At 40.5% G+C, this 27149-nt stretch overlaps 1 protein-coding gene across 1 annotated transcript in view; it reads right to left on the bottom strand.

Moving 5' to 3' along the window:
* The window catches only part of LOC103479257 (homer protein homolog 3-like), a 38604-nt gene extending 11730 nt beyond the window's left edge, over window positions 1-26874 (bottom strand). The window contains exons 1-7 of the mRNA XM_081598302.1: window positions 26419-26874; window positions 26286-26334; window positions 19935-20091; window positions 16859-16990; window positions 16640-16744; window positions 10638-10771; window positions 7610-7766 (exon numbers count right to left, since the gene is read on the bottom strand). Coding sequence (XP_081454428.1) covers window positions 7610-7766; window positions 10638-10771; window positions 16640-16744; window positions 16859-16990; window positions 19935-20091; window positions 26286-26308 — 708 coding nt within the window. The 5' untranslated portion in view covers window positions 26309-26334; window positions 26419-26874. The remainder of the gene's footprint in view (window positions 1-7609; window positions 7767-10637; window positions 10772-16639; window positions 16745-16858; window positions 16991-19934; window positions 20092-26285; window positions 26335-26418) is intronic.
* Window positions 26875-27149: the final 275 nt, after the last annotated feature.

Here is a 27149-nt window from a genome sequence, read left to right as displayed (position 1 = left end):
AGCACATTTAAAAAGAACAAAAAGAAAGGCAGAAACCCCAGAAAATTTCTCAGCAACACAGTGGACCGTTTTAGAAGTATATTGTACACATAAGCAAGAGCATCAGGAGCAAAGAAAAAAAGTGAAATGAGTGTATAACTGCTCCCATTGGTGATTTTTCATTTTCTCCTAACTGGGCCATTGAAAGTAGGATATTGCTGTCCTACAAACCCCTCTCTCTTACATTATCCACCCTAGAGACTTGAACCATTTTCAACCACCTGGCCCCCTTGCTCAAAAAGTGAAGAACTAGCTCAATCTAACCGATGTAGGCCCCTCAATCGTATGAATGTATTTGTTGAGGTAGAATTATTTCTCTCTCTCTTTTTAAAAGCACCTTTTGAAAATAACGTTAAAGCACTTAATAAATGTACTTTTCTCTAGGGCCATATTGTTAAAACAAAATAAAAAATGTTGTTTTTGTGGGTATGATGTAATATTCTAATCATAAATGTTATGTTTTTATTAGCTTTGCACAGATCGTCATCAGAGATAGCAGAAATAAATGCTTCATAACATCAATCTTTGTCTAATCTTTATCATGTGTTTCACCTAAATAGTTGGGATACTGAAATAAATTAACCTTTCAATAATTGAATGTTTTAAATGTAGCTATATAGAGGTACATCAACAAAAATTTTGATATTGTGAAAAGGTTAGTTGTTTTTTGTCACTCATTTCCAAAAGTGGAACTCAAAGATTTATTGCACAGTGAAATATTAAGTCTTTATTTTTTGTAATTGTGATGATTATTGCTTACAGATAATGAAAGCCAAAATACAAATTCTCAGAAAATTGTCAAAAACTGAAAAATGAAAAATCTGCAAAGGTTTGTGGTCTCTCAGTCTGGTTCAGTAGGATACAGAATCATAGGGAAAACTGCTGACTGGGCAGATCTGAAGAAAACAGTCCCAGACCCCTTCCACAAAGACGGGAAGACACAAGAGAGCATAGCTTAAGTAAGTGGTCGTTCTCAGAGTTCTGTATCCAAGCATATGAAGTTGAGCAGAATAAGAAAGTATTATAGGAAAAGGTGCAGCAGCATCAGGGATAACAAAAGTTACTACGGTTCTATGAATCCCGGATGACAGCCAGAGGCTTCAAACACTGAAGGATCATTCTTGTGCATGTCCAGGTCAAGTATTAATGACAACAAAGTCACCTTTGTTGTCATTAACCTGCCGGGGACATGCCCCTTGTAGAGTGGCACTTCACTACTGCCGGCAGTGGCAACCCTGAAAGGCTGATATGATCGCCACTGTGTTGTGGCGATCATATCCACAACACAGTGTGCAAGTCTCTGCTTAGAAAGTGCCTGACCTTTCCGTGAACCCAAGAAGCAAACAAAAAGGCTATTCATCTTTCGGAAAGATACCATGGCATTGATATATGCCTGAAGGGTACAAATAGGGCACAGTGGTTTAGAGGAGCATCAGGTGTCAAACCGGGCAAGATGGAGTGGCTGGGTACTGCCTGCTGCCAGTGACACCTGAGGAATAATTGCCACATCAGGCCACAGTGTAACACCTGAGCCATCAGGATTCCACTTGCAGCAGGTCTCAGCTATCGAGAGAGTCTGCAATTCCCCCCATGTTTTGCAGAAACCATCGCCAAAAGGAACACTATCTTCAGTGAGAGCCATTTGAGGTCCACATATGGCAAGGGCTCAAATGGGAGGGACCAAAGAGCCTCAAGCACCAGAGAAAGGTCCCACGCCTGTGCCACAGGGTGGTTGGGTGGGTGCAAATGCCTAGCACCTGTCAAAAACAGTACAACATCCTTGTCTCAGCCCACTGAACAACCATTCAGCTCAACATGCCAACAGGAAATAGCAGACACATACACTTTCAAGGTAGACGGAGACCGTCCCCTATCCAGTAATGCCTGCAAGAAGGTCAGTATTTCAGACTGAACACTGCACCGAGTCCTGCCCTTTATCCCAGGACTGGGTTGCAAAGACCACCCACTTGTTAGCATAGGCAGCTCGTGTGGATGGTGGGTCCGTGTATTTTCAGGCAGTTCGTTTTGTCGCTTGAAATGAAAAAACAAAAATAGACTCGTTTTTGTTTATTAAACCAAAATGGGAAATCAGATAACTGTTCGAGTCCGTGTATTTTCTGGCAGTTTGTTGTTTTCCGTTTAGAAAACCAAAATCGGAAATCTGATTTTTTGCTCGCTATCCGATTTCCCATTTAGTGCACAAAACAAAAATGGAAAAAATGAATAACAAGCTGTCAACTTCGATTTTCATCATTTCATTTTTGACAAGTGGTCTGACCCGGAAGTTTGTTTTTGTAAACTCATCCAAATCGGCATGTAATTAATTTGATCAACACACCTTCATACAGAAAGCCTTATACTCTGACTTTGTTTTGTATATATATGAAGCTAATGGCTTCTAAAGGCAGCTTCCGATTCAGTAAATGGCTAAAGGGCTAGTCCGCCCAATTTTTACCGATCTTTAATCTGCTCTGGTTTAAAAAGACTCTTAAACCATGATTAGAACATTCAAACCCTTTAGTTTTTTAAGTTTTTCCTTTCTGAATAGCATTAGCATACCAATTATAACCCGGTATGTCATGAACAAACATTCAGAAAATGGTATCAAAAATATACAATAAAAATGTATCTATTTCTACCAGGTAGAAAATGTTTGAAATAATGTGCCAATTAGATTATTAAAAGCTTAACTAAATAAATGTTTGCCTACGGAAGAGGATTTGGGAAAGAAAAAAGGTCATCATTCTGACTTTAATCTCAGAATTTGAACTTGAATCTAAAAAAATTATCTTGCACATCAGTTGGTGTTAGAAGAATGTTATAGGCCCCTTATCCTCTTCTGTGGTTTAACACCTCACAATATTTTTTCACATTTTTATCAGTGAAGTGTGACTGTCCAATTAGAAATGAAAACCTTTGTCCCCTTCATGAGACTATTTACTTATAACTTATTACTCAACTGACTAAACATAATGAACAACTTTTAATTTGATTCTTTCCATTATTTCTTAGTTCTAGATTATAATTATTTCATATTTAATTTGTATCAACGTATATGTATTTAGAGCTTTAAACTCAAATCTTACAAAATAAACAGAGATAAAATGTTTTCATAAAATGTATTTATTACAGTAACATACAAGCAAATATTCAGCCAATGTTTGGGGAATCATGAAAAAATATTCCTACAATTTAAGTATATAAAAGATGAGGAGACAGTGAAGAAGACAATGTCAGGAGGAGGAAGAGGATCACTGGGAGATTCTACATCTAACCCTGGAGCTGAGGCGTCTCCTCAAGAGCTTCCTGCCTGAAGCAATAAAAAATAAGTATTACAAAAAGTTCACACTTCACATAATAAGCCAATTGAAGGGAAGAATATATTTCACACACATGCACGCACGCACGCGCACACACACGCACGCGCACACACGCACACGCACACACACACACACGCGCACGCACACGCACACGCACACACACACACACACACACACACAAATATGAATTTACAAACTACAAAAAAATTAGAGGAAGGGAATATTAGTAACTGGTATTGGAAGGAAACACTGTGCCAAGGCTTCGAAGATACTAACATCTTCAGAATTATTGTACTCTCCAGAGAGGAATATTATATTTGGACACACATATCAAACACATTAAACTCTTCATGTCACACTTTGAAACACTACAATCAGATATCAAGCAGCAGAACACAACAAGGTGACTTTCCGAGATCAGGCCGCGGTTACCGGGGTGAACACACTCCACCTGGCAGCTGAGCCTGGAGCCGCCTGGCTCTGTTAGCGGAGCTACGCTGCTCTGAAAACTCTGGAGTATATTTCAAAGAAACTGCATAAACTAAGTGCGTAAATAAATCTATGGGAGTTACATTCTAGCCTAAAAACATCTTAAAACAACTTTTTGTGCCAAATTAATAGTGTACGTACCTCTATTTATTGCTGCCGGTGGCGCAGTGCAATGGTGGCCATCTCACTGGTGGAGAGACGAGACAAGTATGGCTGCAGGATGGTGTGGAAAGCCACTCCCCGGTGCTCTGGCCTTTCAACATAAAAAACTTAACTAAAAACTCAGGCTAACCATTTTTCTCGGTGACCAGATGTCCGGTATTATTTGTTTCTCACAGGAGCTTTACTTAAACTGACTTGCGGCTGGCAGAAAATACTACAGTATATAGCCTGAAATGAACAAGCTTGTCTGCCTGCAGCCTGCATAATGTGATACGGTCCCTTGGTAAGCCGGACAGAGAGAACTTCCGGGTTAGACCGCTTGTCAAAAATGAAATCATGAAAATTGAAATTGAGCGCTCGTTACCCATTTTTTCCATTTTCGTTTTGTGCACTAAATGGAAAATCGGATAATGAGCCACAAATTAGGTTTTCGATTTTGGTTTAATAAACAAAAAATTAAAAAACAAGTCTATTTTCGTTTTCTCATTTTTGATTTCAAACAAAAAAACGAACTGCCTGAAAATACACTAACCATAGTGCCCATGCATTACCCATTGTACACCCTACTGACCCAGCATATTTTGAAAAAGTGGACCCCAGCCTTGCAGAGGCCAAATCCACAGCTTAAGCCGGTCCGGGTTTGGGTGCAAAATCTGAACCCCCATCTGGGAAAGAAGATCCCTCCTGGAGGGGAAACGCATTGGCAAGTTGGAGCTCAGCTCGTGCAGTAGAGGAAACCAAGTACTCGCTGGGCAGAAGGGGGCCACCAACAGAACCCTGTGCCCCTCCTGACGAATCCTCAGGAGAGTCTGAAAAGTAGACTGAATGGTGAAAAGGCATAAAGGAGAGTCCAAGACCAGTCGTGTGCCATCACATTGTGGCCCAGAGAGCTGGTGTTGTCCAAGGAGAACCAAAGGGGACAGTGATCCGCATCCCTTGAGGCACAGAGGTCCACATCCGCCCTGCCAAAGGCCTTCCAGATGCACTCCACCACCTCTTGGTGAAGCTTCCACTCTCCTGGAAGCAGCTTCTAACAGGACAGAAAATCTGCTGGCATGTTCTGTGGCCCCAGGACTTAAGCTGCCCTGAGGCTGGCCAAGTATGGAGCTGTCCAGGTCAGAAGCCACTGAGTAAAGCACAACAGTTTTCTTGACTTGGTCCCCCCCGTTGGTTGATGTGAAAAACCACAGTAGTGTTATCTGAGCTCAGACAACACCACATTCTTCCCTTGCAAGCCTGAAATAAAGTTCTGAAGAGCCAGAAGCACAGCCCATAATTCCTGGGTATTGATGTGCTCCCTGCTCTGCCACTGGGACCTGCAGGCCCCCTGGCCCTGTGAAGGCCTGGGAGGAGGTCGACCAGACTGTGTGACTTGAAATGGGCATAATGATCTGGCCCCAGCTTGGTCTCAAGCCCGTTTTCCCTGATCAGGTCTTTGGACCGATCTATGACCTGGCACCAGACCCTGGGGCTCAATGAAAGAAGTAGATGGGTGAGAGGACCTCCATGAAGGACCTGCAGCTGCCCAAGTGCCAACTGGTTGGTGATCACGTCTGTGAAGCCCTGCCAGCTGCTGCCTTGTTCGAGACAACTGAGCTGTACAGTCCAAGGCGTCCAGTGCTGCAGAGCCAAAAAGTTTCCTCACAACTACAGGCAGGGCTCGGAGGGTCCTCCTACAGTAAGTGGCAACTGCACCAACCAGACCTGGCGGCGAGTGTGAACCAGTGTGGAGAGTGTGCGTCCAAGCTTTCTTGTCATAAGAGCAAAGGCCTGCAGAGAGGCCAGACCTTGGGTGGAGTGGTTCAGTGGAATGGATTCCAAAGAGGAAGACAGATGGGAGAGAATTCCCAAACCATCCCATGCGGGCCAAAGAGTTATAGGCCTTGCAGAGAAGATCATCAGTAATGCAGCACTGAGGCCACGGACAACAGGTATTGTGCTTCTAAGCCTCATCAGGCAGGATAATAAGAGAGGCAATGGCCGGTTCCACAGCCGGCATCTGCCCCAAGCCAACCCTGTGTGCCTCCTGCATGGCCGCCAGGGTGCTGCCATCCGTTGTCAGACGTGAAAATGCCTTGGTGTCTGACCATCAAAGCATGTAGTTCCCGTATATACTCCTCCAAGGGAGGAACCACAAAAGCAGCCTCTGATCTTTTGCGCCTAAAGAAGGCTCTAAGCTTGGAGTTTAAGGTGCTGTATTGATATTAGGAGTATTGTATTGAGGCAATGGAGTCAGACCCAAAGGCCCCGGAGTCCCGCTCTGGAAAGGTCCTCACAGAAATGGGTACCAGAGGCTGATCACCATAAGTCTGAAAGGACTGGAGGAGAGCCTTCATTTGGGCCAGCTCAGTAGTGAGGTGATCTACTCTTGTGGACAATGTCCTTGCATCGGTCCATCTGGCTTGCTTCAGTAGTGCAAATGTGCAAACAGTAGTCCGTTTGCACATTGCCTGTCCCGGTGGCAATGGACTGTGTGGCGCAGTGCCTGCCCAGTCAGTAGGCTGCTCCAAGTGCAGCCAACCGATCTAGCCTTTCCTACTGGGGCATGAACCTACAGTTGGGGCAAGAGTTGTCCGACAGCGCTTGTCTGAGATGTTCCACACTGAGACAGGAGGGACACAAGTCATGCCCGTCATCGGGCTGAAACGGAGCCAGACAGGTCGAGCAGCATAAATTATCCAGCATCATACAGCTGAAAGGATTGATTAGCCCGCTAACAACCAGAAGTCAACACGAGCAGAAAACACCACTGGCAACTCCATTGCAGGAAAACCCCGTAGAGGCTACAAACTCAGCGTGAGCAGAAACACCACCAGCGAGTTCCATAAATAACTAAAGATGAACTCAGCACAAGCAGAAACTCCACCGGTGAGTCAAAAGTGTCGCAGTAAATTAAAGCGAACAGTAAACTACTGCTGTAGAAAAGAAAAACAACACTTACCAGTCATCGCAGCGGCAACAGCAGATCTGGTAAAGGTGAAAACAGCTTGTGCAGCCCCAGGAGGGCAAGACTTACCCGCAGCTCCAACCAAACTCGGTCATGGGGCTACCAGCAACAAGCAGCTAGGACAACAGTGTACACACAGAAGCAACCAGCTTCACATGACCACACACCTGTACTCAACACACCTGCGTGCGAGAAGAACAAAAGGGATTGTTTGCCGAGTCATGTGACACGCCAGGTTATGTGACAGGCAGGTGTCCCCGGTCACCTGCCGGGGACAGGTCACAGGCCGTGTGACCTGTCCCCGGACAGGAGACTTTGTTGTCATTAGGACTCAACCTGCGCATGCGCAAGAATGATCGTTCAATGCTTGAAGCATCACCTCTGGCGGTCGAAATAGAAACACTGTTTTCAAGATCTGTAAGACTTGAAATATTTCACTCTTTTTTAATGAATTCATATAATATATGGGTCTGAAAAGAGTGAGAAATAATATTGAACTTTTCATAGCAGTGATTTTTTTAGATGTAGTGTTGCGATTTCTGAGGAAGGTTGAAGCAACAGAAAATAGCATATTGTTGTCCCAAGTGTTACATAATTAAAAAAAGATTAGGATGTGATGTTTTTATTGCCCATATACAATTATTTTGTTTACCTGTTCTCTGAGTCTTTCAGTCTCCCCCTGATAAGCTGCTAATTGTTTCTTCCATTGTTCCACATTAGCGTTGGCCTCATGCAAAGCCGCCACCAACTTAGAGTTACTGTCCTGTAGAGTGAAAAGCTCAGCTTCCAGGTTAATCTCACAAATAGATCTGGAAGACACAAAGGCAGTTTTGATTAAAAAAAAATCTAATACTTTGTTTAAAATGAATATATTTCAACATTCATTAAACTATTAAAGCTTGGTAGATAACATTGCTGGATTAATCTTAGATCATTTAATTTTGCAACCTTTTTGTTGTGTGACAGATTTATACTTCCAATTCAATACAGTACAGTAACACAAAGTAATCAAAGACTAAGAATTTCAAGGACTAGATGGATCTGTCTAGAACTGGGACATAGGAAACAAACTCTAGGTCCTGTGGATTAGGAGATGTTCTCCTGACTGCATACTTTATGTTGGCTACACAAGCCAATAAATATTGTTTTCTTCAAAATCTACTGTTTCTTCAAAATTAATTGTGCTGTCTTTAGATAGTTAAAAAACATTCTGTGAACATATCAAACATTAATTATATGCACACAAAGGTCTTCCTACCTTTTATTTATAGGTAAAAGTGAATTGTACAGGCAAAATTTTTTTATTTTCATTCTATGTTTGCACTCTGATTTCTAATACTTTTTCCGAGCATTGCCCATTCACATCTTGAAAGCTTGAAGTTGTTTCCATGGCAACTATTTACCATGGAAACGATTCATGACGCTTTTACTGTCTTGGTAATTCAATGGTGGGATTTAAGTGTGTGGGTGTCTTAAAATGTTGAATGAAAAGATATTTTTCACTGTTGTTGGATGTATGATGCACTATTTTATTGTTCTTCTCTCCCCATCTTAAAAGTAATTACTAGAAACATCAATTATTTCAATGTTTATGTTCATGTTATTTACCTGTTTTGTTTATCACAGATGAGCAATAAAATTATTTCTTTGATTTTATAGTTCAACAATGAAATTTAAATGTCTTTAATAGGTTTATTCTTTTAAAATTAAGGAGAGAAACTTATAATGGTATTATCTTATTTGCATTTCTAACATAAATACCAGCAATTCAGTTCAGTTTATTTATATATCACAGATTCACAAGAAATGTTATCTCAAGGCACTTTACAAGACAAATAAAGGTACAAAATGTGTAGTAAATTCAATCATATAGATCAGGGGTGTCCAAAGTCAGTCCTCGAGGGCCGGCATCCTGCATGTTTTAGTTTTATTACATCTGCATCAGATAATGGCTCAGTAGAAGGCCTAAGAAGAACATTGACATGCTGAAAAGATTGTTTCTACCAGTAGGGAGAGAACTAAAATTTGCAGGATGCCGGCCCTGGAGGACCGACTTTGGGCACCCCTGATATAAACAGATTCAAGTTTATTACATGCATTCCAGTTAGATCTGTATAGACATTTTTTAATAAGCATATTTGTGAGCCTGCCACTTTATTATTAAATTGCATATAATTTCATATTTTTGATTTCTTTATCCAGGTTAACTTAAAAATTTTGCTATTATTTTTACATGTTAAAAATCTAAACTACATCAAAGTAATTGCTAGGGAAGCACAAATATGAAAAATTGGATCGATGTTGATAAGAGATATTAGTACTGCTGTGAGGGCAGTATTTCCCAATATTTTATTTAATAAATTTTTTATTTGATTACTCGATTAATCGTCAGAATAATCAAAAGACTACTCGATAACTGAACTAAGTTATCAATAACTAAAATAATCGTTTACAACAGCCATAGCTTCTGTACTCCTCTATTCAGATTATAATAAGTTTAAATGAAATATATTCATTTTAAACAAAGAACTATAAGACAGAGGTTCCCAAACTGTGGGGCGCACCCCCTAGGGGGGTCGCTGTGCCATTGCACAACTGTCTGGATTGAAAGAAAAACATGAACACTGTAAGCGCTGGGTTTTTACCTTAGAATGGCCAACTCTCTGTTATTCCTGTCAATTTGATACAGTAGGGGCTTCCGTCCTCTGTCACTTTTATCAGCAGTTAAAACTGTTTCATCCGTTGTTAACTTGTCGTAACCTATTTTTCCGAGCCGCCTTTAAACGCAACATGAGCGCTACGACCATAGACTGTGACAATCGCGCTGGGTTTAGACCTGTGCAGCAGTGAAGGAGACCTGCTGCTGCTGTACAGAGCTATGCAGGTGTGTTAGAATCATGGCAGCAAACCAGCAAAACGCAAAGAACTTTTCACAGTTTTTTCCCCAAACTAACTGACTGAGTTGAGTGAAGCTGTTGGATGCAGGTAAAGTTAGCTAAAAGATGACTAGATAATATCAATACAGCACCTTAAACTTAACAAGTAGCCTGTAGGCTACTGGTGTTGTTGTCTATGTTCAGCTACGATTCATTTTGCCCCCCAAAAAGTTGATTCCCTCCTTGTTCATCTGGAGCCGGGGCTGAGTAGAACAGGGAGTCTCTAAGAATCCACCCCCCAACCAGACAGTTATTTGTAAGCCATAGGGGGGGCCCAGAAATAGTTTGGAAACCACTGGGGGGCCCAGGAGAAAAAGTTTGGGAACCACTGCTATAAGGTAAGGTAGGTAAGGTAATTTTATTTATATAGCACATTTTCAGCAACAAGGCAATTCGGTCTTTTTTTTCTTTTTTTTTTACTTTTTGGCTTTCACTATGTATTTCTCTGTATCTCTTGTAGAATTATTCAATGCACCACAGAAGCACGACCCACCACCCCATCATCAAGCAAATAATTTTGACCCGACCTAAATTTCAGGTCAGGCTCAAGCTATCAATCTAAACACTAGCGAAAAATGCCTCTTTTAAAGCATTTGAAGACTACTTATATGTAATGCTGTAATTATGATTTGTTAAAACAGTCAGAGGAACCATAGGCTTAAAAGGAAGAAGAGTCAATAACTAGATTAAAATGTTTAAAGAAAGGGTGGAGGGCTCTTTTGTTTGAATGTTCCATTGTATTACCCTTCTGACAGCATCTTCTTAATCCTCTCCTTCTCAGAGGCCAGGGTGATATCTGCACTCTGGCTGCGAAACAGCTTGTCCTCCGGTCCATTCACACACATCACTGGGGGAGACTGGAGTTCATCCGAGAGGTCCTGAGAAACACGTCAGTAAATGGACTCTCTTGATGGAACGTACATGGTAATGGACAACAAAGTGACTGTCTATAGAGGTGGAAATATTTTCAAAGTTTTAATAAACTGCTTTTAAAGTTCAATTTAAAATATAGAGAAGCAACCATTCAGGAGTCAGGATTGACGTCCTTAATGAGCTCAGCTTCTTAGGAATTTGCCGATACAATACTTGCTAAATTAAGTTTCAAAACTTGACTGAAGTGAATGTCAGTTTTTAGATTTTTAGCTCAGTTTCTTCATAAAGACCAACAAGAAGACTTGTGAAAGACTCACCTGTGAGAACTGGATGAAGTCCAGGAAGTGGAAAAACAAAGAAATTTGTCATTAATAACCACACCATGCTTACTGCCCTTTCAAAATACACTTTCTGACAAAAGCAGTTGAGAACCAACTAGCAGTAAAAGGGGACTTTCAGACATAACTGATACAGGTTAGAACCAGGGGTGAAAGTAGGCAGGTACGGTCGGGTACTGCGTACCCCTAAAAGATTTAGCAGGGGTACCTGTAAGAGAGAGGAGAGGCTGTCTGCTCTAAAACATGAATGGGTTCACTGTGCAGCTGACCCACTAATCAGCCGTGACTGATTAGTTTTTCAAGAACAATCTAAAACACGACTTAATCAGTTAATAACTTTTTTCCCATTTCATATCGTTTCTGAACTGTTCGTGCTTTGCTAGAGCAGCGGTGCAACATGTGGATCGCAGAAGGTTTTGAGTCGATCTCAGCATCAGGTGACAAACTGAACGCAGCCAGGAGGCTGAGAGCAGCACGTCCTCTGACTCCTTATCAAACCATTCATAACTTTAGAACAACAAAAAAAAAATCAACAAAACATGTTCAAATTAATGACCCAACAGCAACAATAATCTCAGCGATTATTGTTTCTACAAGGTGTTGCACAATTTTGTGCGTTTCGGTTTCATTACCAAACACACTAGCAGAAGGAACTAATCAATCACCACTGTTCATGAGAGGATTATTAATCACCGCAAAATAAATATTAAGCCTGCAAACCTGATATCGTAACGGACTGAATGTTATATTTTTAACGTAATCTTGGGTTGGCTTGTGGAGCGCAGGAGGTTACCATGGAAACAGGTGTGCTTAAGTGAGAGAGAGAGAGAAAATGTGCGAGTGGTTTTGAGTTGATCATCTGTTTGGGTTTTACCTTTGCTGTGGCTCTTTACAGCCGCTGTAGTTTCTGAACGTTCAATAAACGACAAACTTGGACTAATTACCTCGTTCTTTGTGACTATAAGTCATTTACAACAAACATTAAACACGGTAAATATGTTTCATAAAATATTTAACAAGCAAATGGCTTCTACCGTGATAATTGTGTAAAATTATAAATGAATTGTCTAATAAAAAAAATAGTTTGGTGCCATCGAGCTCAGAATCTAAGAGGCTTTTCCTTTATCAAACAATTTTTTTGCCTCTTCTTTAGTGGAAATATTGATGTTGATGAGATTTTCTCCAAAATAACTTTTTTCAACTTTTATAGTGAAAATGAGGCTCTAACATTCACAAATGACATTGAAATAAAATCTAGTCCAACATCTGATTTGAGGTGATTCCTCTGGAACCTGTTGGAGGAAAAATATCCCAACTTCAGAAGATGAGCTTTAACCTAACAGAGCTCTGTGGTTCCTCCTGTCAGTATGAGAGTCAGGGTGAGGAGGCGCCATGTTAGGAAGAGAAGTGGAAGCTGCAGGATCTTTAGAACAAACAGGTCATGATGCTGGGCTACTGATTGTCCCTCTGTCTGGACACAGGACCAATAGAACCAGTTTAAAAGCTAAAATGAATGGTCATATACCAGACATGGAAAACTGGGATGACTCCATGCCGTGATGTTCAGAGTTTAGGTCTCATGGCATCTCAAGGTGTCAACATTGCAGCCAGTGGGCTGAAGGAAATATAGATTTATTTTGTAGCAATTCAAGAGCTACCCAGCTTATATATATATATATATATAGTTGTCATAGTACCCCCAAGAATTTAAAACTATTTTCACCCCTGGGTAAGCAGTACCTGCAAGAGAAGGGAGCGGCTGTCTGCTGTAAAAATCAATGGGTTCACTGTGCACCCACTAATCAGCTGTGACTAATTAGTTTTTCAAGAACAATCTAAAACATGACTTAATCAGTTAAAAAATAGCTTTTTTCCCCATTTCATATTGTTTCTGAGCTGTTCGTGCTTTGCTAGAGCAGCGGTGTAATACGTTGATCTCGGCGGTAGGTGACAAACTGAACACCACCAGGACACTGAGACCAGCACGTCCTCCTCTGACTCCTTATCAAAATGTTCGTAACTTAAAGAACAAAAAAAAAATCAACAATGAATTCTTATTAATGACCCAACAAAAATAATAATCTCTGTAATTATTGCAGTGGCAGAACAAGTTGGAGTCGGGCCAGGGGGCGGGGTTAATAACCGGGCCCTTTATTCCCAAAATAACAAAGCTCATGAGAACAAAATTTTATAAAGTACTAATAAAAGCCACTCATATTTGTCGTAAAAATACTCCAATCTACCTAGTAATTCGTTCCTAAGTATTTGACTGATGATGACGGTATGGATGGTTGGTGACGTGTTTTACCTAGAATACACTAGGAAACAATATCGGCGATCAACTTGTAAATTTGTATGTCATAAAGTTAAATGTAAGAATGAAAATAAAGCCAGTCATATAGCACAACATTTTATTCAATATTTTACACCCACTATGCCACTAAAATCAGTTGGTCCCCCCCATAGCTCCACCCTTGAATTTTCAACAAGGTGTTGCGCAAATCTGTGTGTTTCGGTTCCATTACCAAAATAACTAGCAGAGCAGAAGTTTACAATTAACTAATCAACCACCACTGTGTTCAGGGGAGCACTTATTAATAATCGCAAAATAAATATTAACCCTGAAAACCTATCGTAACGGACTGAATGTTACCATGACAACAAGTGTGCTTAAATGACAAAGAGAGACGGAGAGTAAAAAGGTAGGAGTGGTTCAGAGTTGATCACCTGTTCAGGTTGTTTTACCTTTGTTTACCTTTGCTGTGGCTCATCACAGCCGCTGCAGTTTCTGAACGTTCAATAAACGACAAACTTGGACTAATTACCTTGTTCTTTGTGAGTATACGTCATTTACACCAAACATCAAACACGGTAAATATGTTTCATTAAGTATTTAACAAACAAATGGTGTCTACCGCGATAATTATGTGAAATTAAATTAATTGTCTAATATAAAAAAATAGGTTGGGCATCTTGCTGGAGAAAGGCACCAGTACCCTTCCCGGTCTCCCTAGGGACAAGGGTGTATAGAAAATGGATGGATGGATAGTTTGGGCATCTTGCTTTGAGCTCAGAGTCTGAGAGGTTTTTCCTCTATCAAACCACTTTTTTGCCTCTTATTTGGTGAAAATATTGATGTTGATGAGACTTTCTCCAAAATAATAACCTTTTTCAACTTTTATAGCTCCACTGTTGACCGTGATCGGTGATCGCCGATCACGGTCTCTTGTTGCCGATACCGATCACCTGCATCTCATTTCTCAGCCTGCCTGTGCAGCTGGTCTCCTCTTTCCTTCACACTGCGCAAACGCGCAGCAACAAATCCTAAGCGATGTGGAACTATAACGCACTGAGTGAATGGGGAAGTTTGCGTGTTGCTGCGGAAAATTGAAGCACGTGGGGTGAAGCAGGTCAAAATGCATGAACACTATGAATCTAATATGGCATAAAAACAATGCCATACTTGACGGAGTTTGGCTACATCGAGGCTCATTGCAGTAAAAAAGACATACGGAGGATCAGATCGCAGGATTTTTGCGCTAGGACTTCGCCGTCCTATGCGGATTTTTGTGAATAAAAGAAATTAATAAATAGATAAAAACATTAAAAACATTGAAGACATCAAAACCCACACTCTAATTCTAATTTAGCCATAAGCAACTCTAAACAGGTGAGTTTTAAGTCGAGATTTAAAGGCACTCAGTGTTTCAGCTGTTTTAGTTTTCTGGAAGTTTGTTCCAAATTTGTGGTGCATAGAAACTGAATGCTGCTTCTCCTTGTTTGGTTCTGGTAACAGTAGTTGATGGTAGTTTGGTAGGGGTCAAAGTTTGGATGTGCATCCCACTAGCTGTTTTTGTGCAGTTGTTCTGCATCTGGGGCACATTGACAATATTACAAAACATACAACGTTGTAATCAGTAGGTACATGAGGACATCCATGCGCGGACCACTTTGATCAGATGTTCCGATGCAAGTTTAATCCTTCGAACAAAATAGAACGATCTGTTTTGGATCGCTGAAACATTGAGAATATGTGTAGGTTGCCTGGTAAACCCATTTCAAACAGCTCCCCAGTACTTCTGGGGATTAGGGACTACAACCACCCGTGAACAGCTGAAACATCAAATATACCTTAACACTTGAGACTCCCTCTGAGATCCTTAGTACTGCTTATTTTAATAAGCAGTACTAACTGATTATTAAGGTATATTTGGTATATAAACACCAAATATACCTTGCACAGTGGAAACCACCATAGCACAACAGGAATTAATGGTCATGATCTTCCTTCTCTGTGTTTTCTAATCAGTGCTAAGGAACAATACTGGTGCTCCTGGACTAGCTTTGCAGATGCAAGCTTTGCAAATGCCCGAAAATAGTGTATCAAGTGGGCTGCACAGTAGCGCAGTTGGTAGCACTGTTGCCTTGCAGCAAGAAGGTCCTGGGTTCAATTCCCAGCCTGGGGTCTTTCTGCCTGGAGTTTGCATGTTCTCCGTGCATCGGCTTCCTCCCACAGTCCAAAAACATGACTTGTCAGGTTGATGGTCTCTTTATTCTCCCTAGGTGTGTGCATGTGTGTGTGTGTGTGTGTGTGTGTGTGTGCATGATTGTTTGTCCTGTCTGTCTCTGTGTTGCCCTGCAACAGACTGGCGTCTGGCAACCTGTCCAGGCTGACCCCCTCTCGCCCAAAACGTTCACTGGAGATGGGCACCAGCAACCCTCCAGACCCCACTAGGGACAAGGGAGCACAGAAAATGGATGGATGGATAGTGTGTCAAGTAGTGTTGTGCTAAGGTATTTCAACTTCTCAAATACTGTGGAATTAAACATGAGTGAATGGGTGGATTTTTTGTGAATAATTTTGAGTTGCACTGCACAGAAAAATCTGAGTAGGTGAGAACTCACTGTGATTTCTGACTATCCCAGATACTACGTATTTCCCACCATAACTCTACCTGATCTTGCTGTTTAACAAGTCTACAATACTTATTGCCGACCTTCACTTACTGTTCTGGTTATCAGAGGACCCTGAAACTGCTAGCAACACCATCACTTCTACCAAATTTCACCTTAACTGGACCACTCCTTCTGGCTGGCAGTTCATGGGTTATATTTGGCTGTTTTGTGTGCATTAAATATAGTCACAGAAGCTAAACAGAATTTGACCGTTTTTCTATAGCCAAGCCGAAATACACTGTGGTTAATCAGTTTTTATTGATCAAAAGCCAGATGTAACCAACATTTTTATTGATCGATTTACTCTAAAAGGGTTCTGGGCAGCTGAAAGTACAAAATGTAAATGTAGTGTCCTGCTGAGTAGCAGACGTTAATTTTATCATTGTCCTAGATTTCCTCACACTCACTTTCTTTTGAGGCAAGTGACCCAGCTCATATTTCCTTAGATTTTCTTTACACTCTCTCCATCCTTCCTTTGGTACAATTACAGTAAGCTTGTGCTCTAGCCTAACATAAAGATATTTTTCAGGATTATTCGTCTTATTTTTGCAAGTTTTGAATGAAAAGGGCAACACTCACCTGAGGGGCTGCAATTGTGAGAGCCGTGTTGGCTAGTTCTTTGTCCTGAGATTTTTCTCGGGCCAAACGAGCAGCATCTTTAACATCCTTAAACTTCTCTGAAAACTTAAAAAAAAAACAAAAAAAACAATTTAGTTAATTAATTCAAAACTATGAGTGATGACAAATCAAGGAAAATGAGAGGACAGTTATACTTGGTTTGATTTTTGTTTAATATACCTGATGCAACTGCTGTTCTGTGGCAAAACCCAGTCCATAGACCGTATTGGCTCTGCTGTCAGCCCACTGGCCAAACTTCTGAGATGTCTTAGTAAATGTCATGCTTGGTGTAACAGTGCAGTTGATAATTGCCTGGGTATGCAAAGGTGATAAGTCAGGTTAAGAACCTGAGATTCAGATGCAAAAACAAAAATGGTACAGTCAATAATTCAGTTCAATTCCAATTCAGTTTATTTCTATCAATTTATACCAATTAAAAACAAAAGTCTTCCCAAGGCATTTTACAAAATTGGTTATCAATTGTTTCTGGTTATCAATCAATACAGTCAGATTCAGTTTCCTATTAAGTTTGGTAAAATGTTTTTGGTTTCGGGAAACCCAGACTCATTGAGTCAACGATTTGCAGCAATAACACTTTATGGAAAAACAGATAGCTGTGGAAAGCTGATTGCTTTAAGTCTGATTTCATGTTAAATCTGATTTCCTGTACACTTTGGTCTTTATTAAAACCTATGTAAATGGAAAGAAAGTAAGGTGAATTTTATATTGCTGGTTATATACACACACAGGAAATTAAAACTTTTTTTATTATTATTGAAACCTGACTCCACTGCACTCTGCCTCAATCCAATTCACACATGGCACTGATATCCATCCTCAGCAGCCAGTCATGTCTGGAAAGCACTTAAATATTAGTGTGAAAACACTCAAAATGTTTTAATGGTGTTTCCCTAAGGAACTTCAGGGGTGACCTGGAAAACTTATCTTTATACCTGCATTTAAAAACTGAATGTAGTTGGTTCTAAGAAACACTGAAGGATCACTCTCTGACTTGAATTGTCTCCCCTTTTTAGCAACAGAATGACTATAATTTAAATAATTAGAACTGCTATCTGAGAAAATATTCTACAAATAAGACTAGTTTGGCTAAATATTTAAAATGAATTCCTTTTCAGAATTGTCAATGAAAGGGGTAATTTTTTTCACAACTACCAGGGCTACAAGAACAATCTTCTTCATCTCTTCACACTGGACAATTGATACTTCATTTTAACACAAGGGCAAAATTCCTGGAAAGTCTTCATTGGTCTCTCACACTGCAACACACATTTCACCGTACAAGGAAAGGGATCAAACGTTTTGCACTTAATTGAATAGTAACCTGAATGTAACTGCATTATTTGATAACTAGGTTCAAATGGAAATGTGGTGGCTATGTCTGTATGATTGAAATTAAATTGACGTATTTTGCCAATTATTTTGAGATGATATCCATCATAATTTGGTGCTGTATCAATAAATTTGATTTAATTATACATCAATATCTACATTTAAAATGAATCCCAATCTCTCTGCTCCATCTAATGTGGCTAGAAACTTGGGTGTCATTAGTAGCAACCAACTGACCTTCAACAATCATATTGGCTACGTCACTCAATCATGCCGCTTTGCGTTGTTAAACATAGTTGTAGCCACCTAGCTCCTGGTGCAGTGTATGGTGATCTCCCTGGACTACTGCAATGACCTCCTAACTGGTCTTCTAGAATGTGTTGTCAAAACTCAGCAGATGGTTCTAGAATGGCACCACATATAGTCTTAAACCATTTGTTCACTGAGCTCCCTTGTCTACACTGCATCAAATTCAAGTCATTGATGTTAGCATAGATTATGTTTAAAGAAGTGACTCCTATATGTTTAAATGCTCTTGCGAGGGCTTATATCATGACTTGGCTTATATCAAGGGCTTATATCAAAGTAATTATCAGCTAGCTGTACCTACATAATGTCTAAAATAATCCAGACGTTTTTCATGCATTATTCCACAGTGGTGAAATGACAAAAACTTTCCTGTCTAACTTTAAGAACCATATGAAAACCCTGCTCTTCAGAGAGCATTTCCTACTTTTGTACCAACCCCCTCTACCACATAATTCCTGCACTTGCCTTTTTACCTGCGCTCTGTTGGTACATTTTCATCCCTGAAAGAACCTGGCTGTCTGTCTTTTTTATTAGGTAGAATATTGTTAGGTTTGATATAAACTTTGTTGTCATATCCTCATTTGTAAGTTGATTTGAGTGAAAGCATCTGCCAAATGCATAAACATAAACATATTCTACATCTTTACTTCTTGGACAATGGGACTGTCCCCAGAAACACTTACCTGGACAAGAGGAATGCATGGTCATCTCCATGGATGTTTAGCAACATCATATTAAATGACATAATTGCCTGGCATTAATACTCATACATAAGTTTTAACACACAAATATGATCCATATTTGACAGATTCATTAAAATCAATGTATTACCTACAGCAATCCCTTTGGGGGAAATGGCATCTACACCTGCTTAAAATGTAAAATAATAATAATTTACCAAGGAAAATGATTTGGAGAAAAACTTGAGGTACACAGGACAATCCAAACATATAATCAGACTATACTGACTCTTCACTGAAAATAAAAAAATAGATTATGATCAGCAGCCCTTTAAACTCTATAGTAAAACAGCCACCATGAAATATTACATTCAGAGCAAAACAGACAGATTTATGTCCTTATAAAGAATGATAAATGCCCAGCAGAAATTTTCTATACCTACATACAGTGTTTGTTTATTAATGTGAAGTAGTCATATACTCTACTCCTGAAGGTTTCCACATCATCTATAAGATCACAATCCTGAAACAGATTAAAAGTCCCAGAGCTTTACTCCCTGTTTTACCAACTCTAAGAAATGATTATGTAAACTCCACATTTCAGCTGTGACATGTTTGGCATAACATGCTGGATTACTGTGGAGCCAGAACAGTGTTGGCTACTGATCATCATCCCGCACTGCCCTCTGAGAGGTAGAAATATGGGTCATAGTAGGTGCTAAAAAGACCCTCCCCCAGTCCCTGATGTGACCTCTTCCTCATAATCCAAATCCCTGAAGGAAAGGAGCTCTAGAAGCTCATATGCTGACAGGCCACCCATGTCACCAGACAACTTTCAAGATCCAGCAAAAAAGTCACTTTATAAGGATATTACCATTTGACAGTTTTCTTTTAATTATAGTGTCTTTAATACTCACTTTGGTTCCACCCACACTAATAATACGATAGGCATTGCGATTGGCATCATAGAAGAAGGACACTGTCACAGCATGCTTGCTAGCAGGTATCCAGTTCCTCTTGGTGGTGGGATCAATCTGGAAAACATGGGCACGAGTGCTGAATATCGGCTGCTCCCTGGAGAAAGGAAGACAAGAAGGATCCTGAAATTGTGAAGAAAAAAAAGTTTTGCGAGCCAAAACAAAAAAAGTATAATGCACAGAAAGCAATGTTGGTAAGAGTAGTAAAGCAATTGCAAAAACCTTCTGACATCCTCACTTTTTAGCTTAAGAGAAAAACTTAATATGTGTGTGTGCATTGGATCAGACCCTTTTCCCACCGTCTTTCCCGTAGAATGATTTTTCTACCATTCACCAGCTGTACAAAGGAAGCTAGCAAATAATGTTGTTAGCTCACTTGAATAATGTTTAGCTTCTCATTCTGAACCTAGAATGGTTTTGAAAAAAATATTCAACATATAAATTATGTACAAAGCAATAATGTTTGTAGTGTTGATGGGTTGTTTCCTCATTAACCCTCTGATGCGTAACTGGGTCCTTTTTGACCCGGTGAGGTCATCTTTTTGCAATATCTTTGTAATGAAAAGTTTTTATTACTTCATATTCCAGGTATTCCTCAAGAAACATGTTACTGATATCATGTAATTCAAATTTTTAATTTACCTTTTATACATTTTAAGAAATAGCATGTTTTATGTCACTACCCCATTCTTCCATCAGTGGGTCCAAAATGACCCGCATTCATTTCCTATGGAATTTAATGGGAATCTTTGTTTCTTACTAACTGTGACTGTCAGGAAAACATTTTTTTGTGAACCAAACACACTGAGACCTAAGTGTCACACATGAATAATATTATTTTACACAGGAAGAACTCTTACATATAAGTATTATCTTTATTTTTTATCTCACAAATGTGTTTGTGTGTCAATCATGAGTACTGTGACAGCATTATTGTCACAAATCAACATATTAGCCTTCTTCAAACTTAGCTAACACTAATTATCTAACCAACTAGCTAACATTACCACCTATACTTTATTGTACATGTGTATTATTTGTGTGTGTGTCTGTGTTTGTCTCTGTGTGTGTCCGACACCCTGGATGAGAAAAGCATGAGAGAGAGAGTGTGTTGAATGACATACAAAACCTGTTGATCAATGTGTTCAAGGTTCTTTCTTTTATCATCTCAATAAAATAAAAATTCATAGCTATAGAAATAAATGAGCCAGAAAAGTACAGAGTGCCTTCTTTGGGTCAGGGAGGATATCCTGTCCCAAGTGGAGGAGGTCAAGTATCTCAGGATCTTGTTCACCAATGAGGGAAAAATGGAGCAGATCAACGAGCAGATTGGATGGATGGATGGATGGATGGATGGATGGATGGATGGATGGATAGATGGATGGATGGATGGATCACACACTTACACACACTCACATGCTTGATACACATAGAATAATAGTTCAATCTGGAGAGACTCAGACGGACAAAAGGGAACAATTAAAAGATTTAATGACAGGAATGAATAACAGTTCTTTGGCGCTCGGACCCCGGCAGCTAATTTGAGCTGAGATTTGATGTGAACTCGATGAACATCCCGATAACTGATTAGGGATGCTCTCCCCCGGGGCCCGACACTGGTGGCGGTGGTCAGGAAAGGGTGCCATCCTAGAGCTGAAGGATGTGGGTGGAGAAGGGGAGGTGGTGGGTTGAACGCAGCTGGGAATCAGCTGACGGCTTGGGTGTGGATACTTTTATGCAGAGCTTGATTGCTGATTAAACGCGCCGGGTGAGGTCCAGTGCTGAGGTCGGAGATGAGCATGACATCGATGGGCGAACGAAGGGGGTGGAGTCTTCCAGCTTGAACTTTCGCTAAAGCTTCCATAATAGACAGTAATGTTAGCTAGCTTGGTTAGCTAGTTTCAAGAAACATGCTCTTTCGTACCCCCCCATGCCCACACACACACCCATAACACATAATGGATGTTAATATTGTCCATTATTGACATTTGATCATTGCTGTTGTAAAATTGATGCTGTTGTCATTTTGTTTTAAAAATGCTCTACAAATTGTCAGAAATGTTCTACAAATTGTTCTAAAAATGTTTTGAAAAAGTGAAAAATTAAAATATTTCAAACATGAAATAACCCTTGTGTGAAATAAAACACCGTAGAATGTATTACACAAAACATTATTTTGAATCAAAATGACAAAAGTAGCATAAAAACACATTGTTTGTAACCCGGGTCAAAAAGGACCCACTCACGGAAGACTGCATAGTCAGTCAGTCACACACGCATCAGAGGGTTAATATGAAAAACTTTTTTAGTATTTCCTCTTCAGCAGTTATTCATGCTGCTATCCTAACTCCCAACTATTTTAATTCTAGGTCAAATAAAAGACATTGATCGCACTCATATTAATTCAGTCAAGATATACGTTCTAAATGTACAGTTGAATGACAAAGTCTATCTATGTCAGATTTTCTGACTATTTGGATTCAGTTGTGTATACAGTTCCAAAAAAGAAAGACAAAAGCAATCCTCCAATTACCAATTTTTTATGCTCAGCAGTCTGAGAAATAATATGAGGAGACTGCAATTTTTTTTCCAGTACTTGACCATCAGTTCAAATGGCAGAAAACAAGATTTAACTGAAGAAACGTTTAAGATTTCTGGACCCTCTTTATGTACAGAAAAGAGAGTAGCATTTAGCCAAAATTTGGCCAAATGGCACCAACTTTGGCCATAATGCATAGCTTCATGTTGTGAGAACATCAAACACTTGCCAAGTATCATGCAGGGTGGTGGAGAATAAATAATTTGCAGTTGTTTGTCAGGCACAAACATAAGCATCATCTAACCATAGAGTCTTCAGAATCCAGTCTGACATAGTCTCTGGTATTTAAATCTTGGACCAAACTTGGTCAACAACAGGACAATGATCTTTCTAAAGTCTTTCACTTTTGACCCAAAATATTGAGTTGTCTCCTAGATATCCAACAATCAGATAGAAATTTATTTCAGCATGACACACTCGGCCGCGATTCGCGGCCGAGTGTGTCATGTGTCATGCCGGGATGAGGCTCAGTGCCTCCGAATCCGAGGCCATGGTCTTGAGCCGGAAAAGGGTAGAATGCCTTCTCCGGGTGGCTGGGCTCTCCCTTAGAGATAGGGTGAGAAGCTCGGTCATCCGGGAGGGACTCAGAGTAGAGCCGCTGCTCCTCCACAATGAGAGGAGCCAGTTGAAGCTCGGGCATCTGGTCAGGATGCCTCCTGGACGCCTCCCTGGTGAGGTGTTCATGTCCCACTGGGAGGAGGGGAGACCCAGGACACGCTGGAGGGACTATGTCTCTCGGCTGGCCTGGGAACGCCTTGGGATTCCTGGAGGAGCTGGAAGAAGTGGCTGGGGAGGGAAGTCTGGGCCTCCCTTCTGAAGCTGCTGCCCCCGCGACCCGACCCCGGATAAGCGGAAGAAAATGGATGGATGGATGGATGGATGGATGGATGGATGGATGGATGGATGGATGGATGGATGGATGGATGGATGGATGGATGGATGGATGGATGGATGGATGGATGGATAACACAAGTTTAAAACTATGCATCCAAACCAATGGAAGAATGCCCTCACTGAAATATTTCTTTTTTATTAATAACGTAGCCAAAGTCCAGAGAACCAAATCTTCCCCAGCTCTACTAAAGGAGGGCTGAGGAAACAAGATCCACAGAATTTGAGTGGAGAACTTTTAAAACGTAAAGTCGGTTCATATTGTCAAGTCCAGGTACGGGATGGTTATAGACTCTTATAAAAGAAGACTGAAAGCTGAAATGTAATTAAAATTAGCTTAAATTAAATAATAAATTAAGGTAATACAACATGGATATTACACCTTTAAAAACAGATTTATTCACCTTTAAATTTAATCACTGGGTTAATGTCCATTATATGCGATAAAATGTTTGAATTAATTTATCATGATTTTATTTTGCATCACTAAACCCTGGAGGTGGGTACACTTTTCAGAGCCACTGTAGTTGTAAAAACTACTGCATGATGAGCAGTGGTTTTCATATGCTTCTGTTTTTGATAAGTAATGACATAATATAAAAATGTTATGTGCTGCTATTAATCTGAGGTCACTTAATCAACTGTTTGGAACCAGATCCATATATATATATATATATATCTTCTATATGAACCTTACACCATGACTGATGATTTACAATTTCTGGCTTGCTTAATCAGATGACTTGTTCTTTGGTTTTTAGTTACTCTGGCATAATAACTATATGTATGCTTAAAAAAATGATAAATAATTTCTAATCTGTTTTAACAAAATTAATTGCTAAGAAAAAACATGACAGAGATGATGTTGCTCATTCTTTTTAGTCAGCTATCTAGTTGATGTGCTGAGCTTAAATGTATAATTACTGAAACCAGGACACTACTTCAGTGCAGGATCTTTAAATGATTGGGTTTCTCCCAACAGAACTGTGTTATTTTTGCCTTTCAGTGGGTATTTATAGACAATCCCATAAGTCAGAGCTTTATCCAAAAATGTTGTGGGTGGAGTTTTCGCTTTACAATTGGAAGACTGTAGGTTTAATTTCATCATCCTCCTACCACTTGTCAATGTACTCCTGGGCCTGGCACTTCACCCCAACATACTTACTGATCTGCATATCTGTTTGTGAGTGTGAATAGGTGAATGTGGCTCTTGTGTAAACCATCTTCAGTGGTCATATTGATGACCCAAAAGTGCTTTATGTTGGCCACCTCATTCTCAATGGTGGCCAGTTCTGCTGCCAGTGATTTGGCCACTGGGATGGACAGGTTGCTGGCTTGACTGCACTTGGGGAATATAGTGGCGGAGTTGGGTTGGAGGCTTTCGTACCCTCCCTGCCCTTCTCTGGACCGGGACTGCTGCTTCAGTTCTTGACTGCCAATCCGAGAGCCAGAGCTTTCTGCCCCTCGCTGCTCTTGGGGGCTGAGTGTTGCAAGGTTTCTACTCTTCTTACCATTGTAACATATTTGCAATTCCAGGTATCAAGTTAGCACACATTCATCCGCTTTGACACACATACTCTGACTTTCACACCAACCCACCTATGCAAATTGTCCAGGGGGATGGCATTTGTACAAACCGTTAACTCCATGTCTTTAAGAAGTTGTTAAAACAACTAATCTTTAACAAGTTGCTGTGTTGCAAAACAAAACACATTTTGTTAAAGCAACTTGTCTACTTTGATGTCAGATAAAACCCTGATACTATAGACATTCAAGCAATTAGGATAGCATTTCCACGTATCGTTTCTGTAAAGCAAATCTGCCCTGATATATTTAGGCAATCGGCTCCTCGATATGGTGTTCCTGAAATTCTGCATCAGGGCACGTGAGGAGAAAAACACGAAAATTAAAGTGATTGATTGATTTCTTAATTTAAAATTTAAAAAATATTCTATAAACAGCCATGACTGTGAATTATCTCAAGATTATGGGATTAGACCAAAGAAAATGGTAAGTAAAAGTGTCATTTTGATGACTGATTTAGTCAGAATCAACCTTTGAGTTTGAGGGGGGTAAACAGAACACTGTTTGAAAGCAAAATCATCAGAATGTATCCGATTAATCTAAAACAGAGAAATATTCATCAGAACAACAGTTTTGCTTCAAGGTTCACTCATTGCAGTTTTCTGGTTGATCTCCATTCTTCCAAAAGTGACCTGCCCAATCAGAGTTTTGTGAATATGATCTTTTTTGTCTGAAAAGTTGCTAAATATAGAACAAATTTGATAATTTGACAAGTGTGATGACTTGTTGAACACCCACGTGCAGATGTGACCTGGTGGGCGGGTCCGTCAGTCAGTCAGTTCTCATGGCAGAGCAAAAGAAGACATTGACTGATTTTCAGACCTATGTGGAGGGAAAGAAGGTCGGTGGATAGGATCGGCTGATCACCCATCTTCTAAAAATAAGGAAATCTTGAGCGATTTAACATTCCCCCCTATCTCATTAACATACCTGTCAAGTCTCCCGTTTTGACCGTATTTTATACCCTTCTCTCGGCGTGCTCCCTTGCACCCCCCCTCCACACACACACACACACACACACACACACACACACACACACACACACACACACACACACACCTGTCTCTCTTCGACCGAAGCAGCGGACGGATTGTCAAGTCCAAAACTTGGTAGGTAATTTCTAAGGTATGGATTTGAGGGCTTTGCATCCTACATAGGCAACAAACCTCAAGATTTAAATCTGCTGATGAATCAGGTCACAGATTCCAAAACTTTACCTTTCTCTGTGGTGAGGAAACATCTTAGAAGGTGACCGGAACTCATTTGCTGTAAAAACAAAAAAGTCAGATTTAGTCTTCAGTTAAATAGAGCTCTAGTTTGTTCTCCTCTTGCAGGCAGTATTACACTTACCCCATTCCGTCTGGAAACCTTGTTGAATGCTATCTAACTATAACCGCCGCTGTCTCAGTCCGTCTCCGACTTTCAGTCCAAACCACCAGATACTTAATCCCGTTTTATTCTCTGGGTTAAAGCTTCAGTGCCCGGAGCTGCTCTGCCGTTTAGGTGTTAGTACCCGCTGTCCACGCAACAATCACACTCCCAGCTGACCTCTCTGACTAAAAAGCCCCCATCAGCTCTCAGTCGGGTCAAACAACACGCTTCCGCTCGCTGCTTTTTCTCCAGTTCCGTTCCGTTAGCCGGAGCTCTCAGGTTTCCTGCAGCAATGTTCAGCTCTTCATCCGGTCAGCGTCGGAGCGCCGATAGCCGGTCAGCGTCTGGACTCCAGCCGCTCCAGCTGCATGTGAAGGCAGGAGGAAAGTGTGTCAACTTGCCCGCAGCCGGCGCGGCGCGGGGCGGCGCGGCGCGGCGCGGGGCGGCGCGCCCCCGTGAGCTCGGACCAGGTTTGACGACCTGCGTGAAGCTGACACCCCACCCACGTCAAAAAATCCAGCAAATAGTCTGAATGGTTAGTGCTCCGTTTGTGCAGGTTTGTGCCGTTAAAATTTTCGTTTGTGCAGTTTTGGTTTCTGAGATATTAAACATTATTTTTTAGGTCATCTAGAGTTCACCATCCCCCCATATCGCTCCAAAACAAACCAAAGTGGGCTAGTTCGTTAGTGCTCCGTTTGTGCAGGTTTGTG

This window comes from Poecilia reticulata, chromosome 17 (genome assembly GCF_904066995.2).
Source record: "Poecilia reticulata chromosome 17, P_reticulata-male-v2, whole genome shotgun sequence".
NCBI classification, from domain to species: Eukaryota; Metazoa; Chordata; class Actinopteri; order Cyprinodontiformes; family Poeciliidae; genus Poecilia; species Poecilia reticulata.
Note: the sequence above shows the minus strand (reverse complement) of the source record. Positions and strands in the feature narration are given on the sequence as shown.